We start from the raw sequence: 17,526 nt of genomic DNA, 5'->3' as shown, positions 1-17,526 counted from the left end.
TTTTGTATTCCTTTTATTTATGGCTATGTAACCTAGCAATCATACTGTCTTCTTGGGGAAAAAGTTAGATCTAGAACCCTCTTTGGTTCGTCTCTTAAGTCTTAAATCCCAAGGTCCATGACAGGTCCAAAGCAACATTGCTCACTCTTATAACTCAGTAACTTTTGTCCTGGTAGTTTTATTGCAGTTACTGAATAATTCATAGAAGTTACTGAATGCTGTACCTTAAGAGAAGTAAATTAATAATAAACTGGGATATTTTTGCTAGCCACAAATTTCTGTCTATGTACTACTACTACTACTACTACTACTACTATTAATAGTAATAGGACTGCATCTTACAGCTCCAGGGTCCCTGTTTTGATCCTGAGTTGGATTCACAGTCTTCATGGAATTTCCCATTTTCTCCCAGTGTTCGTGTAGGTTCCCTCTGTATTCTTCAGTATCCTTCCAGTGCCCAAAACTATATACAGGTAAGTCGATAGGATACACAAAATTCCCCTTAAGCATGAATGAATGTGTGTGTGGATGGTACCCTGTGGTGGACTAACTGGGAGAAATCTCTTGCCTTGTACCCCTTGATAAGCTCTGAATCAACCATGACCCTGACTGAGATGAAGCAGTTAGTGAAGATTAATGAATGAATGAGTGAATAATAGTCATCACAATTCTAATTATTATTACAAAAAGCAATGTTTTCAAATATTTTTTAGAGTAAAAAAAAAATCCCTTTATCAAGAATCTCTAAACACAACACAGGTTTTATTTGTATAACAATAGGGCAGATATTTACCATGATTTTCCTTTAATCAAACCATTAGACTTTTTATTTTCCCCGAACCTTGCACTGACACAGAGGCAGATTTGGAACACTAGGATTCAACCACATCCTAGTGTTCATTTTAAAATTGCAGTTACATTAAGGTTTTACATTTACCGTGCACTTGTTTGAGCCTTTAAATCTTATATTAACTTTGTTCCCTTCAAGTGACCAGTCAGTGACTAGTCACTTGAAATATATATTTAATTGAATTATATGAAATTCATTTAAATCATAAGAACATTCACATTACTTGATTCTAATCTTCATCACAGGCATGTGATTTTATAGAAAGCAGTACCCTCAGGGAGACATTGGGTATACATCACAAACCCCTGGGGGTCCCCAGACCACCTTTTGAAAAGGTAGTACATAAAATGTTATTGATATATTTTCATGCAATTTGTCAATTAAACTGTGTGTTTATCAAATTTCTGTGATAATCATTCTTTAAGGTAAGGCTTAAAATGCCACCTGTAGTTATCCATAGCTATTGGCCTCATTAAGTAATAAAAGGGGCACACATGCTTTGAAGTCTAATGTGCAGTTGTTAGATTCTTTGAAGGCAACCGTAATTGTCATGTCCACTGACTCACAAATCAAATCCCCTGCACATGTTTTGCTGAATCTGTTTCCTTGATCTGTCTCTTTTGAACGAATACTAGCCCTTCTTAGGACAAGCGGGTGAGTCACATCTGGATACCTACTTACTGGTTGTGTTTTCTACTTATTCCAGGAAAGATGGCTGTGGAATTACAGTATTCACAAAACAGAAACTGAAGGCTATGCCCTCAGCACTATAGCCACCACCCGCAGCGTTTATGTTTAACAAATGTTTCTGTTTAGCAAATGTTAGCTTGAGATTTGTCCCTCATTGCCACCACTGACTTTAACAGGCATCAGTGGAGCCATGTGGCATGACTTTATGCTAACTTGCTCTGATACATTCGCCCTGTAATAAAAGGTGGTATTTCTGCAATATCACCCTGCAGAATCTCTCTGTGATGTTGCACACCTCCATAATTTGAATAGTGAGGTTTTTCATTGTGTTGATCTGTTTCCCCCTTGAAGTTGGGGCTCCTAATAAATGACTTCCTAGTTCCTGTGGAGCCTTTTTTAATGCTGTTGGAAACCAGGTGATTAGCCTTGGGGCAGGCCTTTAATGTAAAGTCTGCATTCAAAATAACCTAATCAGCAATGTTTCGTCTTTCAACAATAAACAAATTTATCAACAATAGCTTGTACAATGAAGCATACGATCCTGTGTTAAAATGATGGATAGATCTGGACTCCTTTGTATGCTAAGGCATACGAGTGCACACATTCCTATCTTATTTGCATGTATGGTGAATATATCATTTATGCTCCATTTTGAACAAATGGGTCCAGACAAATACATTTGTGATAACAAAAAGAACGAGTAGAACACAAGAGTTTAAATGAATACATAACTTTATTTAAATAAATGCTTTGTCATAACAAAAAAGACAAAGGTTAAAAGAGTACATAAATTACAAGTTGAATAAATATTACAGTGATATTTACTTTCTTAATAATTTGAGTTTTTTTTTTTTTTTTTTTTTCTTTTTATCTGTTTTATTAAGAGTTCCAAATGCTGAACATTTTCACGGTCCTCCTGCCACAAATGGGTGTTTTTTTTTTTCTTTTGAAAATGCCATGTTAGGCCACATGTCAATGTGATCAATCATCAAGTCTTTTCTCATCCACAAAAAAATAGAAAACAACAAGAAGAAACTGTTAGTGATTCAGAAAGAAAGCTGTAATACTACTGTATCATGAGCTGTGAATATTGTATTTATCTATCCATTTTGAAGATTCGGAATCTGGTGAAGGCACCAAGCAACATCACAGTGGGTTATATTGGACTGATGTGACTGTTCTTCTTTCAAAACACTAGATATTTTTAAAGAATCTCAGTAAACGAGAGATCCAGTCAAACATGGTGATTCAGGATGAAATGACAAATTAGTTTTAAGAGTGTTTTCTTTGGTTGATGCTAGAACACCATTTTTGTAAATCGACACTTAGAATTTGGTATTAAAACACAAAACAAACCAACAGGAACTTGGCTGTGTCACCTCCATGCACATTATTCATTCATAAACCACATCTAAGCTATGAGCAATCATTTCCTACAGCCTTTGATGTCAGTCCTAAGACCAGAAGAGCAGTCACTGATTTACCACTGGCTGCTTGAACCTGCTCACAGATTCCGAGACCCCTATAGCCTAGCCTGCTAACAGTATCTACTGTGTGCTGTGTGCTGTGGTGTGTGTTCTTGTACTGCCCCACTTGACGGGGTAGTGAGGCCCAGAGCATGATCATGGCCTGGGGCTCTCACCTTCTCTCCCTCTCCCTGGGTGCCAGTGAGGCACATAGTCTGGTAGATGTAAGAGTAGATGAGTAGAGATTGGACTGAGATCAATAGCTGTGTGTTTTATTTTTTTTTCCCCCACCAGATGAAGAGGTGGTTGTCAGGCATGGGCCACTAAAGCCCCTGTCAAAAGTCCTCAGGCAGGGCTTGTGTCTGAGGCCTGTTTCTGCTTCTCCTACACCTGATCTGAGATGTGCTTTGGAGTCAGCACTGCTAGGAGGAAGCTGTCATATGGCGAAAGAAATATTGTAAATACATAAGTGCAAGCTGCTTTAAAAAACAAAAAAACAAACAAAAAAAACAAAGAAAAAAGAAAAGCGGGAGGGGGCTCTGAGCACGAATCAGGACCTGGATAATGCTGGCAAATGCTCTGGCCTCCTCCACCTCCTCCTCAGAGGCCATTTGTGCAATTATGGTGAACAACACCTCCTCTATAACTCATTTAAAACACCTGCAAAGGTCTGTTTATAACCTTCACTCTGACAAACTCTCTCTCTCTTTTCTCTCTCTACATGTTGAGAGACTGTCATCGCTCACTTTTTTCCATTTAGACTCGCCATTGGGACGTTCTGTCAACCTGTGGTTCTTTGTCTTTTTTTTTTTTTGATAATGGTGTAGCTATCAATAGCAGAGAGAAGCAGCACTAGAGACAAGCTTAGTGGAGTAGCGTCTCATCTATCTCATTGTGTCGAGCATTACTGGCCCCCTCCCAGCCATGAAACTATGATCACATGAGCTCTGTAATAAGATCTGAGCGGAACCACTGTGGCAGGGAATGGCTTTTCTTGCTGGTTTTTCTGCTAAAGAATCACCAGCCTGTGCTGGCCATGAAGGCCTCTGTGTATCCCTGTTCATATGTAGCTTGACTGAAAACGACTTGAACTACTCTCAAGCATTTACATACACTTGCAGTCTCAAAATTCAGCTTATTCATTGAGATAAAAAAGAAACAATCAATGAGAGACATAGGTATACCCACTAGCTTCCCTTTCACAGCTAGTGATTTTACAAGGTGTTTTAAAATAGTCGTGGCATGACAGAAATATCTTTGACATATAAATCTGAAAGCGACCGAGGACCCTCGTCAGTACATAATGGTTAACCGATTTTATCCCCTTGGCTACTGTGTAACGTTCACATCAGTATTCAAATGTATTTGTATGTAGAAAGGCACTAAAACATACACACAGACTCACATAAAACTCTAAATGCACTGAATGACAATGGTAGTTAAATGTGCCTTCTTTTTCAAATGACACCCTTTAAAAAGCAAAAGGTGCAGTTATGCCATGCAGAAGATTGAATTTCGAGAACAGGACGCACAGTCATTGTGTGGCTTGGAAAAAAAAGTTGAGGGTGGGATGGTTGGGGTGGACTGGGGAAGACCTTCATTCACATGACCAAGGTCCCAAACTGACTAGGTGGCTGTAACAATAAAAACAGACTACAACAAAAGTTGTAACAATGAAAACATGCTAAAATGCACAACTTGTTTTCCAAGCAGCAATTCCTGATAACGGTTCCTCAGAAAACATTCATCAATCTACAATTAATGGTGATATACTATGCCAAGGTGTCACTCATTTCAGTGAAAGCACTTGGTCAAGGAAATGGCTCATAAGCGGATAAGTTGATACTTCACTGAAGGCAAATAATAATAATAATAATAATAATAATAATAATAATAATAATAATAATAAAAGAAAGAATCTATTTCAAGAACTTGTCACAGGTTGAGAAAGAAGCCACCACTCTCAAAGGTGAATGTCCATCAAAGTCAAGTTACTTCAAGCCCAAATTCTGGGAAAGTTAGTGTCAGGCCATTGGCATCTTTCTTAGACCATAACACCAAGTATTCCACTTTGGATACTGATACTTATGCTGCAAAATGGGTACCAGATGATTTTGGGTGTGGACGTTTCTTTGCACTCTTCTAACAAAGAATCTGTGAAGACGTTGGACATGATGGAACCTCAGGTCACAGCCAGCACATCAGCTATCCATTCACCTGGATCAGTGTGTACGCCAGCATCAGGTTACATAGGCACAGTTGGCATTTTAGGCAAGCTACACAGTCACAGCGTCACTGAGACAGGTATGTCAAACATGTCAAACTGCTACACCATCATTCTCTCAAAGAGTTGGCCAGTGAGAGAATGCTAACAACTAGCAATGAGCCTACTCAATAACTGTTCTTGGGGGGGCATTGGGGTTTTGCCACACACTCATGGGGTGGAAAACAAACTAAAATGGGACAAAAAAAAAAAGGTGTCCACCATGTTTCTCTTTCATGCAACTGCACATACATTCACACATGCAATGACAGACAGACATATTCACACACACATACACTGAACTTGGTGAAGTTACACATTTCCAAGGTTTTCCCAATAAGTGCTCTGAGAGGACCAAATAGCCATATAGAGAGAGCTTTATCAGCCCATCTCTATGACATTATTATTATTATTTTTTTTGGAAAACAAACAAACAAAACATTTTATAGTTCTTCCAATAATAAGAGTTTGAGGTATCTCCTCTGACACCTTAACCTCAAAGATGTAAAAGATAGCGCTGGTAATAATTAACATACCATATGCTCTTTTTTTTTTGCTGTATGTTAACAAGTATGGTGCTCAAACCCCAGCCTCTATAAAAATATATAATTGAATGTATATATTTTTAAAAATCTTTTGCTGGGACCCAGCTCTTAACACAGCAGAAACCCTGCGATTGACTGGGTACCCCAAGTTAGAGATGAGCGCTCAGTCAAAAAAGTTTATCATTTGTTTTTGTTGAAATTTGTTTCTGTTTTGTTTCTTCTTTTCGGATCAAAATCATAGAGTGACTGGCGGGTGGACAGGTGGGAAGGAAAGAAGGAGGCGAGCCTCGGCTTAGGTGATCATGGCGCATCCCTCCTCACTCGTTGTTGTTGCCAGGCTCCATGTTTTTGCACTGGATGTTCCCTCCACTGTAGTCGGTCCCTGGCAACTGTACTCCATATTTGTCCACGCACCAGCATATTCCTCGTTTCAGACCACGTGAGGGTTTACACTACATGTGAGATAGATAGATATGAGAGAGAGATTAAGAGAGGTGTTAAATTATCAATCATTGAAAAACACCAGACAATCATTAGATTAAATTAATACTCTTTTAAATTAATATTCTATGCATCTGTATGTTGAAAAAATTTGTATGAATCCTTAAAGACTTATTCCACACCTGCTTGCGTTTGAAGAATCCCTTTCTGTCGCAGTTGGGCAGATAAAGTGATAGAGCCACAATGCGGGAGGTGTCTTTCAGCCCCTTTATGATCCCATCCAGCTTTCTTCTACATGGACCCTTTATAGTTCAGACAACACAACAATCATTAGGTCATTAGCACTCAGTGACATACTTTCCATTTTCCACTCCCTTACTGTAACTTACGAATTCGGTTTCATGCTTGTCAACTGGGAGTGGTGAGTAGTCCAGCGGACCCATGGACCTCAGCTTCTCTTGCTGCTTCTTCTTGTCCTTGCGCATAGCAACCTGTTTCTTGGTGTTGATTAGGTCTTGCTTTGTGTACGTAGATACTTTGGATTGAGGCAGCTGCTCCTCCGTTGTGTCAGTCTTCATTGCCTCGTCAAGCTCTTTAGACTCACGATCTACAGAGAACACAATAATCACCAAAATCTGAGTTTCACTTCTTACCACCAACACTTTTAGCAAACTTGCATGCCTTGGCTCAGAGGAATGAAATTTGACCAAAAAAAGTTGTGAGACCGGCTTACTATTTCACAGTCTGATTAGTGTCTTAAAATAAACCTGAAACCAACTGCGTTCCCGCCAAATGTTTCCTTTGCATTTGTTTACAGAGGTGGAAAGGGATCAGCAGGTGATGACAAGCCCTGCTCCCTCCCATACAAATCCCTAAACTCCTACCCAAATCTCAACAAGGCGCCTGAAATGGAGTTACACTTTCACTGGGACTTCACTTCATTGTTACGTAAACAGCCAATAGCTAAATCACCAGTGTGGCCAAATAGCATTAAATCTTTATTGAAGGCTGGTTTATGAGAGTCGCAAATCAGCAAGCATTTGGCAGAATATGCAAATGAGACTGAGATTTACTACAAAACGCCAGTAATAAAAAAAGAGTAGAGTGTACTATGTATTTTAGAGAAGACATTTTCTACTGATTTGATAACACATTTCAGCCATGTCTACAGTACTTTTACATGAAGAGTGACACTTCCCAAAGGCTTGGTAGTCTTTTAAACTATACTTTTCAGCAGCTACGTGTACCATGTGACATGAACGTGATGTGTGGTGAGAGCTGCTCAAAAAAACAAACATAATTTAAAAGGAGGTTTGCTTTACTATCATAACTACAGCAAACCTGCTGTTGAATGTTGTTGAATAAAAACAGGCCCATAGCAGTTCTCAATACGAAAACGTAAACCAGAGAAAGTTTACGAAGCAGGTTTTACTAAAGAGTGACTATATAAATTCTCCCTGAACCCAAAAAATGTAGCTATTAGTATGAACATGCAGCTATATTTATCCATTAACCAGAAAGTGTTTGATAGCATACCACATGCAGCACCATTAGCTAGTTTTAAGGAAGGGGACAGAGGTGGGGTTAATATGGTCTAGTTTCTCTTATATAATGTCTGGTTTACAGTGACACCCGGTACAAGACAGGGGTGTTCCAAGCAGACTGGTGTTGAAAGAGTTTGTCTGACACTGCAGCCATGGATAGGGACATGGGGGAAGGGCGATTACTGGAACCAGGTTCCTGGCTTCTGAAGTTGCTATCAGAGCAGTGGTTGACTCTTTGAAATTAATCTTGCAACTCATGACTTGGCAGACTAAATTCTGCACTGAAATGTTCCCTGTAGCCAGGCTTCATGACAGGCCAGCAGGCTTGCTGAATCGCATCTATCACAGTCAACCTCATACTTAGAAGGTCTTTTAGAGTTATAAAAATGACTGATGACTGATGTTTATGATACTGTGTCGCATTTGGCCTTGCGTGCCAGCAAGGAACACGTAACCAGGTATGTTTGTTTTAAAAATGAACAATGGACAGAGCTTTAAACCCATTTGCTGCTAGTAAATGTTATTTTCTTTTAGTGTGGACAAAGCAAACATTTTCCATGCTCTGTGTACTCAGCTAGATATAGACCCAGATCTTTAATAACAATATATAACAATCTTTATTTATATAACTATTTTCATTTAAGTTTAATCCAAACATATAAAGGGTTTGACGTGGAAAAGATTTGCAGATCAAAACAATGCATATTAAAATTACAATGAATTGTAAAAACCTGCCTCAACCTAGCAAATTGCTTGGGATGTGTTACACTGTCTGTGTTTAACATCTGAGCCTTGGCCAAGTCCCTGGACCATAGCCAAGCCAGACATGTCACATGCAGCCTCTCTATTCAAATGAGTATTGCAATGAATGGCAAAGAGGTATTGGTGACTCTATGCTTAGCCTTGCAAAGTTTTCATTAAGGCGAGAGGACCTGAGCAAGAAAACAAGGTGCATCTGATAGGGCTCTGTTTAAATATTAACATGCGCATTGGCCAATTATACTTCATCAATATCTACAGTTTCTTGCTGTCTGATTACTAAAGTAATCCCTCTAGATTTTTCGTATATTTGACTAATAATTGTAGATTTACTATCTTTACTTTAAAATTGCTCCCTGGATTTTGTTATACCAAGTTCATTTTTGCTTTTCATTTCTCTCCTACCCTTTATAGCAAACAATTATAACCTCATTTCACCATTTTGCCATTGTAATCTAATAAAGTCGTCCGCAAGTTATCCCCAAGTTTGTCCACAAAAACTTTTAAGCAGTACATGCTACTGGCCTAGTCTATCACTCTGCATTCATTGCTTTGTTCAAGTCACTGGCCAGCCATGACATCCTAAGCCAGATTCCGCTGCTCAATATTTAAAAGCTGGCCCAAATTCACAGCATGATTGTACAACTGAAACAGAGCAGCAAGCAGACAAAGGGCCAAAGAAGGCCAGAGAGAAGCTGCTCTCTACAGGCAAATGTACAACAAAAATGACATTATAATAGTTGAAAAGATGCATAAGATAATGGACTCATATAGATCCATTGCTTATTTAGTGAAATAAATCATTTTATAAAATTGACATTATGGCCCCCATCCTATTGAATAAGGGCATGGAAACACCATGTGACCTGCTGACATTACTCAGGCTATGAAACAACAAATATAATTCAACATGTTTGTTCAAAATGGCACATTTCCACCAGAAAACATTTTTATAGCGGGATAATTAATGTCTGCTGATAATGGGAGTATATTTCTTTATCCAGATGACGAAGAAACCCTTATTGTGTCCCTCTCTGGATCTGTCAGTGTAGCCACACTATCAGCTTCTTCATACAGACTATTTTTCCAAGCGGCAGCATGAAGAATAATACTACATTAAATACTGATGAATGGGCTGAGGAGGCAAGCTTGCCACAGATTTATTTGTCACAAGTATTTAAAAACCCACAAGGAGACGTAAGCCACTGTAATCCTGTGCAAATCTAATTTTGGTCTGAGGTCTCACCGAACGTTGGAGTTTGGGTTTTGTTTAAAAAAACTTTGTCAGAAGCTGTTTTGCTGAGTGCAAAAGTTATAATTTTGGCTCATCTTCCAACTCCCCCAGGCGTTTTCATTTACTGTTGAACCTACGCTTGGTCAAAAAACTAACCACCTTTTGTTTCCCTTCCTTGGAGGAAGTGACACCAAAGTGAGCATCCTCTAACCCCGGACAGGATATTTCAACAGGTTGACACCTGAACCACATGCTGTTCCTGTCAAGTCTATTGCTTTCAACTTGGACATAATGTTCCTATGAATTATAATAACCTGTCATAAGTCATAAAACGGAAGCATAGCAACCTCTCAATTGTTTTGAACAGCCACACAGGCTCACACTTAAAGCCCAGTACGTGAATGTCACAACCCAACAATCGCTTGATCCTCAAGAGAATAGACTATTGTAGGAGCTGAGTTCCTTCACAGCTGTTACCAACTAGCCTTCCCAGTGTTGCTGACAAATGTGGACTGCACAAATTGCTGTTAAAGTTTATTAGGAGAAAACGTTCAAGCTTGCCAAATAGGATCTCCTTTTGTGTACTATGATTGTGAGAAGGTGAGTGGCTGTCTGAGACATGCGTTGGAGCCTGACTTTGGAGCTCTGCAATGAACTATAGCAGTGAAAACCAATCTAATGATGGAAAACTGGGTGCTGCTTTCAGTGCTACTTGTATAGGCTCCTGCCAGTGACATAGTATGTAACTATTAGTGCTGTACAAGTAACTGCCTTATTTTTGTTGCCCTTATGATTGCAGTTAAAATATGGACAATCTCCAGGAATTACATAAGGCACCCATAAATAAGTAGTACAAAACCAAACCAAATCCAAATGTTTGCATTTTTTCTTGCCTCAGGTAAAGGTCCATTAGTTAAGACTATGTTGTCAGTGTGCAACATGCTTGTTCATGTGCTGCTCAAGCTTTAAAAATTTGAGCCATCTTTAATTATTGTTTGTGAACTCTGACAGAGGAGTCTGCTGAAATATAACACAAAGGTCCTTCATGAGGATCAGAGGACAAGTAGCAAGCTACCATTTAGTCATATTTGATGGCAAGTGTGAAGCGTCTGATGTGCCAAAACTCTGTGTTGCCTGCTGGAATGTCCAACAAACTGTGTAAAATCCTCAATCACTTTAAGTGCGACAAATGTTTCAGTGCTCAGGAATACAGATGCCAGTAGCTAGAGCACTAGCAATATTTCAGGATAAAATCCTTTATTTTAAACATATGCATAGTTACTTAAACATACTGCATAGATCGTGCTTTGAATGACAACTGCTCAGCCAGTGGTATTACCTGAGTCTTTTATACTGACCATTTACACCATCAGTAATGTGATTTGGGCTGTGTTTGAAGTACCCTATACATGATATATACCACACTATAATAAATTGCATACTGATATGTAGTTCGTTTTGGCTGCCATTAAACAACAGCAATTATGAAAAACATAATTTACAGGCTATTATGAGCAACCTCCCATAAATATCATAACTTGGTGCTGATCGTAAAGAAACGTGGTGCCTATGGTTAGATTTGACTGATAAGTGTAAACCATCATGACCAAAAGCTTTTAATTTATACAGAACATTAAGTGAGTTTGGTATACATTGACTGTATACCAGCTTTTGTCCTTAGTTTTTTATCAGTGTAAAATTAGATGCTCGAGCATATCCCATAAAGAGGAAATAATTTGCTTTTACTTCCTTCTTGGTGATCTTCAGGTGAAATTATTACTTCAGAAGAATAAAACTTAGGTCATGCTTGACCTCTCCATTAATGTCCATCCTGTCCATCTGGTAAAAACGGGCTGAAACTAAACACTACAGTAGACAAGAAGCACCCATCTAAATCCATCCAGTGCTTTTATAGCTCTTTAGACAGTGGCTCCAAATGTGTTTTGCTGAATCACTGTGGCATGACCAAGCGCCCAATGCAATCACACACTGGGGAAGAGCTGCTCCTGTTACAGTGCTGTTCCACACACACTCACGTCAAGCCCCTGACACAGACAGACTTTTGATGTGTCTGTGTGTGAACATGTGCGTGGGTGTGCATGTGTGTAACCTACAAAGCCATAACCATAGAGTACAACCATATTTCTGTTTCTCATTTTGTAAGAAATTGTGAGCTATCCTTCCCTTTTACAAACAATGCCTGAAGAACAGAGCAAATTCCATTCACATGCTGTCCCATGGATTTATGTGGCCTCAGGGAGCAATGGGGTGGGGGCGGTTTAACAATAAAACCAACACGTGGAAATAAACTCATATTAACACAGGCTCCATAGACTATCAACAATAATTCATATAAGGAACATGTATAGAATGAAGATTGGCAGAAAAAAGTTAAGCGCAAAAAAAGCATGTTGAAGCTTTCAGCTGCATTGGGCACACATGCCCAAACCATGGCTCTCTGCCTACCCTCAGATTTAATCTTTAAACAGTAATCCAACTCTCTGCACCACCCCCAGATGTAAACCTAAATTCAGACTAACCAAGATCTACTGCCCCATAAATCTTCCCCCCACAGTCTTCACTGTCTTCAGCTGCAGGTAATTAAATAATGAACAAAAGGCCAAAGAATTAGCTGTAGTGCATAATACGTTGAGTCTTGCAAGTAAATGAAATATTCCATCAACAAAGCAACTATGAAAGTACACCAATCCCATTCTAGGAAAGAGGTACATATTGCACTTGGTCTTGCATGGGATGGTTCGACAACATCTGCTGCAAATTTGAGTGTTTTCTCATCTCCAACACACATGACTCACCACATCATGTCATTATTAAGCAAATTGTATGTTAATATGGGTGTGTTTGAGCAGGGAAACACTGACAGGTGCAGGTCAGGAAGAGTGCAGGACCAAGATTGAGGACTGGGCTATTATATCAACACTGCTTCGTGTATGTTGACCATGCGGCAGAGTGCCCAAACAGTGCATTCATCAACTGTTCAGGGTATCTTTGGTGAAGCTTAAGGAACACATTTGCATTCTATTAGCATACAGGAAGGCATGAGGGGATGTGCAATGGAAGTGCGAATGAGTGGCAGTGCATTCAAAGTTCTTCAGTGTCAATTCAGTAATGATGTACCAAATATCCAAAAAGTAATGTACCAAAAATCAATGATAACTACAAAGTGCCGGAGTCTGATTGATATACAGTATCCCTGATCGCAAATTAGTAAAAGCTCAACACCCAGATATTGTTTTGGAATGATGTCCAATCACAACTCAACCTTGATGAAACCATATAGAGCTTTCATTCCACTTTTTTGTACTGGTTGCAGCTGAGACATCCACAATGCCATAGAACCTTAAATACTCATAACCAGGCCACTCTTGACTAATTATTAAGCACATTTAAATAATTGATGCTTATGTGTCTAAAGTCAACCATATTTGGCTTGGAATGTTCTGCTATCAATGTAACTGATGCTACATATTAATGTGTGACCCATTTTGGTGATCTATGCACAGCTTGGAAACATTTTTGATGCAAGTAATCTCTGGTGCTACTATGAACTCAGCACGCTCAGGTTGGAGCGCAAAGCGACCCAGCACTTACCCACAGGCGGATGCGATGCCTTGTAGCCCTTCTCGTTGGAGCACAGCCCTCTGCCGTGCAGCAATGCGTGTAGTGGCTTCTCCTCTCCGTCGCGCGGCATACAGCGGAGTCCGTGCGCACACGTGCTGGTGTATACGCCGCACGGCTGATTCTCGGCGAGCGCGCAGGTGAGGCAGCAACCGCAGCCGGGTTCCTTCACTAGCTGACAGCCTTTGGGCTCGGGAGGGCACATGGACAGCGCCTTCTGGTCGCACGGCTCGCACGGCACGTATGAGCCCGAGCTATGGGGCACAGCCGACAGAAACGGCACCATCACGAATAAGAAGTTAAGGAGCATTTTTTTTTCAAAGATTATTTATTGTTATTTTTCCAGTATGATCAGAACGTCCGAGCAAATTCGTAATTACACTCTCCGACACACCTTTGCTTCAGGTCATCAGATTTTGGAATAAAATGAGTAACTTTGGAAGAAAAAAGTCCGCATCCACAAGTCACAAAGAAAGGTCAGTAAATGTTGCGCTTTAAAAACATCCGCAGATCAGTTTGCACAACGTTAGAACAGACTATCTATTCTGAACATTGCCCGTTTTTAATGACAGCACAGTAAGGTCCAGCGTGTGCGCAAGCCTCTCGGGCGCTCCAGAACCCGCAGCCGTTTTCCCTTCTGCGGCTGCGCTCTTGATCTCTTCCCCGCGTCTGCACAAGTTTTGGCGAGCACACTGAGCGAGTGCGGGCCGCCCTGCCTTTTTAAAAACGGCCGAAACCGAGCAGCGCTGGAGGGAGGCGCACTTGCCACATCTTGGCAACACGCCACCGTGTTTATTCCCTCCCTCTCTCCCTCCCCAGCAACAGAATTCCGTCTTTAACGCTGATGGCTAAAGTGATACCAAGTTTGCAGGGTTTCGAAACGCAACGAGACCTCACGCCCTAATAAATGACGCAGCCGTGTTTTTCCCCTTTTTTTGAGAATAATAGCCTCGGCAAGCACGTGTCTTGGCCAATCTCCACAAGTAATACTAAACAACTAACCCAAAAACCATTTACACTGATGATGATGATGATGATGGTAAAAAATGTGTGATATGACATCTGTATGCATGTTAAGCTGGACAAATTCATTCAAGGTGCGCAAAAGTGGCACATGACACACAAGAGGTGGGGGGTAGTTAGGGGGGTGTTGAATTGCTTTTGTGTGGCTGCATATTGCATGAGGCTGTCCTCCCTAAATGGGGGAAAAAAATCCTTCACTGGTAGTGCGGAAGATGATGAGCACTGACAATTAAAATGAGTTTTGGAGTCGGAAAACTGTATCACTTAAGCTAAAATTTTGATTTGTTTCTTATTTCTACATTTAGCAACCTTCATAAGAAAGAAAGGAACCCAGTGCCCATCACGGAGAATATTATAGTGCTATACTATAGTGTTATATTATTAATTAAAAAACAAGAATGCATTACAGCTGGAAGTATGATTGTGTTGTAGCCTAACAACAACAATAACAACAACAACAACAAAACATCTAAGCTCTGCATGTGCTCTTGCAGTTGCCCTGATTCGGAATTCTACCCTCTTTCCATGCTCCTCATTTACCTAAGAGACTGTTCTGTGATGGCTTTTACATGTGGTGATTTATGAGAAGGTCAAGTGTGTTGTCTTCCTCAGTGCTGTCTTTCAGCAAGCCCGTATTCCTGAGTCAAAAACACTTCTGCATTTAACATCTTTATTTCCCAAGTAGCTTCCTAAATACCTCTCATGCTGGGATTTCCCATTCTCCCACTGGCTTTGCCAGTCTATAGTTAAGGCAGATGCTTATTCACTGCAGAAGAGTTTTGGGTAGTTTGCTGGATGCCCAGTAGAAGGAGCTGTTAGCAATGATTAGAGCTGTTGGTGGCACGTCCTACAATTCTTGAAGCTTTCCTCAGTACAAAAGCAAAAGTGGGCCTCTGAATGCGTTCCACACTCAGTATTTTCATAGAAATAGAACCAGTATGTCACTTGCTCAATGTCAACATAATGCTTCACTTCAACACTTCAAAAGCATATAGTAGTTTCTGAAGTTTTTGGTATCATTATTAAAATGTTATGCACATTCAAAACAAGTACTTTATATTACGAAAAATGCATGGTGATACTTATTAGAGCTACATCACATCTGCTGTCTTGCACTGTGCTACAATCCAACACTGTAAACATTACTTCTGATTGTAAACTATATATAATCTATATGATACTGACAGTTTGATTAAGTATTTTTTATGCTACGCATTTTCTTTTTTTTCAGTTTTTTTCTTCTTCTTCCTTAGTCTTTTGTGAGATACAGTTCAGAATTTAAACACGGACTCCCTTCAGGTCATACAAGGTGTCAAATTGCCCTGGTTGGCTTCCCAGTTCTTTAACTCGGAAAGAAAATTAGCTCAGAGGATCCAGGTTACAGAAGTCATTGGAAACATGCTGGAAATGTAATCCACTTGCTAATGAGGAGGAAAACGGTCACAATTACCGGCCTAGATTCACAGCTAGACCAACACCGCGTATACGTTTGTGTTGATGCTTTCGATGATTCTAATGTTCCATTATACATGAGCTTAATGGTTTGACATAAAATCTCCTTGCCACATGTCAGGAAATCTTAACACCATTATTTTAAAAAGTCACCTGTCCTCATCTACTTTTCTCATCTACAGTTTTGAATGACCACAGCCATTTTTTATGTACTTTCAGGATGACAGATTTTATTTTGGTTAAAACATTTATACTCTAAAAGAATCATTTCCGAATGTAAATGTCAGCTCTAGTAGATTATCTTGTAGAAAATATCCCTTGGGTTTTTATCGTTTTTTGAGCACCAGCTAAATTCAATGTAGTATGTATGTATGTATGTATGTATGTATGTATCTTTGTATGTATGTAGTATTCAATTTAATTCAGTGCTTTACCTTAATCTCATTTGTGTAAGAGGACTTTACAAACATAGCTTAATTAGAAACAACGTTAAACTATCTAACTTTACAAATAGTCTTGAGATAGGCGCCACTGATGTCAGTCATTTTGATTACTTGTGTCTCAGGAATATTTACTCTACTTGAAATTGTTATTTTCATGCTCTTTAACTTTTGTACACAGTCACCCACATAGATGACTCCCTCACGCCAGCTCACATACACAAGAACAGGCCAAGGAAGAGCCAAAAACACTAGAAGTCAGCAAAAGAAGTGTCCATCAGACTGTTAGTAATCCCCACACACTCTCAAGTTTAAACTTTCTCCCTGCAGTTAGCAACAAGATGCTTATTGGAAGAATTTCTACATGCTCTATGACTTCACATGCACTACAGCTAAATTGGTCAGCTAAGGAAACCCAATGGGACTAGAAGTGATGGATGCTGATTGAATCTGATTGAACTTCATTACATTCCATATTAAAAGCTGCAGTTGCAGAATTGATTTCAGTAATCCAAGTTTCAGGGGTAAAACATCTGCTCTTCATTTCGTTAAGGTTTGGTTCTATTTGCGTCCTAAAAATTAATAAGACAAACAAGGTGAGAATGGAGAGAGAGATGTAAGTAACCCCAAGTCTTCCGTTTGGATACTGGTTAAGAGCAAGCAGTTGGCAATATTCATAAATTATGTTGCCACTAGTGGCCTATGGCAGCCTGTTTGCAGAAAGTTCTGGGCACAGCGAGTGTGTTAAGCCCCAAGAGCAGGAGGTGGTGCTGGGTTTCAGGGATCCCTGTTTGCCTAACTCATCCAGGCCCATCTCCTGGGATTAAACAGTCTGGCTGTTGAATGAAACTCTGCAGCTGCCAAGGACTTTACAATCACACTGGTCATTCTTCTTTCAAATCCTCTCCCTCTCTTTCTTATCCTTTAGTCTGCTACCTTTGTCCTTCTCTATCAGCCCAACTTGACCATATAGGTAGGACTGCAATGCATTTAAACTTATAGTTACGTTTCTCCTGATGTTTATACTTTGGTCAAATGAATGATCTGATTGTTTAGAGCTTGCCACGAACCATCACATCACATTAGCAAGCATAACATGAATCATCGTTGTATATTCTATCCAGACAAGACAGAATACAGTGACTACTAGTCCTCTATGTTTTGGGGAATATTTAGACAG

At 39.8% G+C, this 17,526-nt stretch overlaps 1 protein-coding gene across 1 annotated transcript; it reads right to left on the bottom strand.

Moving 5' to 3' along the window:
- Positions 1-2,718: 2,718 nt before the first annotated feature.
- igfbp5b (insulin-like growth factor binding protein 5b) lies at positions 2,719-14,209 on the bottom strand. Its single transcript, XM_058391530.1, has 4 exons — positions 13,405-14,209; positions 6,645-6,862; positions 6,438-6,557; positions 2,719-6,266 (listed from the first exon to the last, which is right to left on the bottom strand). Exons 1-4 carry the CDS (start codon positions 13,739-13,741, stop codon positions 6,132-6,134), a joined length of 810 nt encoding a protein of 269 aa, XP_058247513.1. The 5' UTR covers positions 13,742-14,209; the 3' UTR covers positions 2,719-6,131.
- Positions 14,210-17,526: the final 3,317 nt, after the last annotated feature.

The sequence above is a fragment of the Hemibagrus wyckioides genome, linkage group LG06 (genome assembly GCF_019097595.1).
Source record: "Hemibagrus wyckioides isolate EC202008001 linkage group LG06, SWU_Hwy_1.0, whole genome shotgun sequence".
NCBI lineage: Eukaryota > Metazoa > Chordata > Actinopteri > Siluriformes > Bagridae > Hemibagrus > Hemibagrus wyckioides.
The sequence above is the reverse complement of the archived record's forward strand: the minus strand, read 5'-3'. Positions and strand labels throughout refer to the sequence as shown.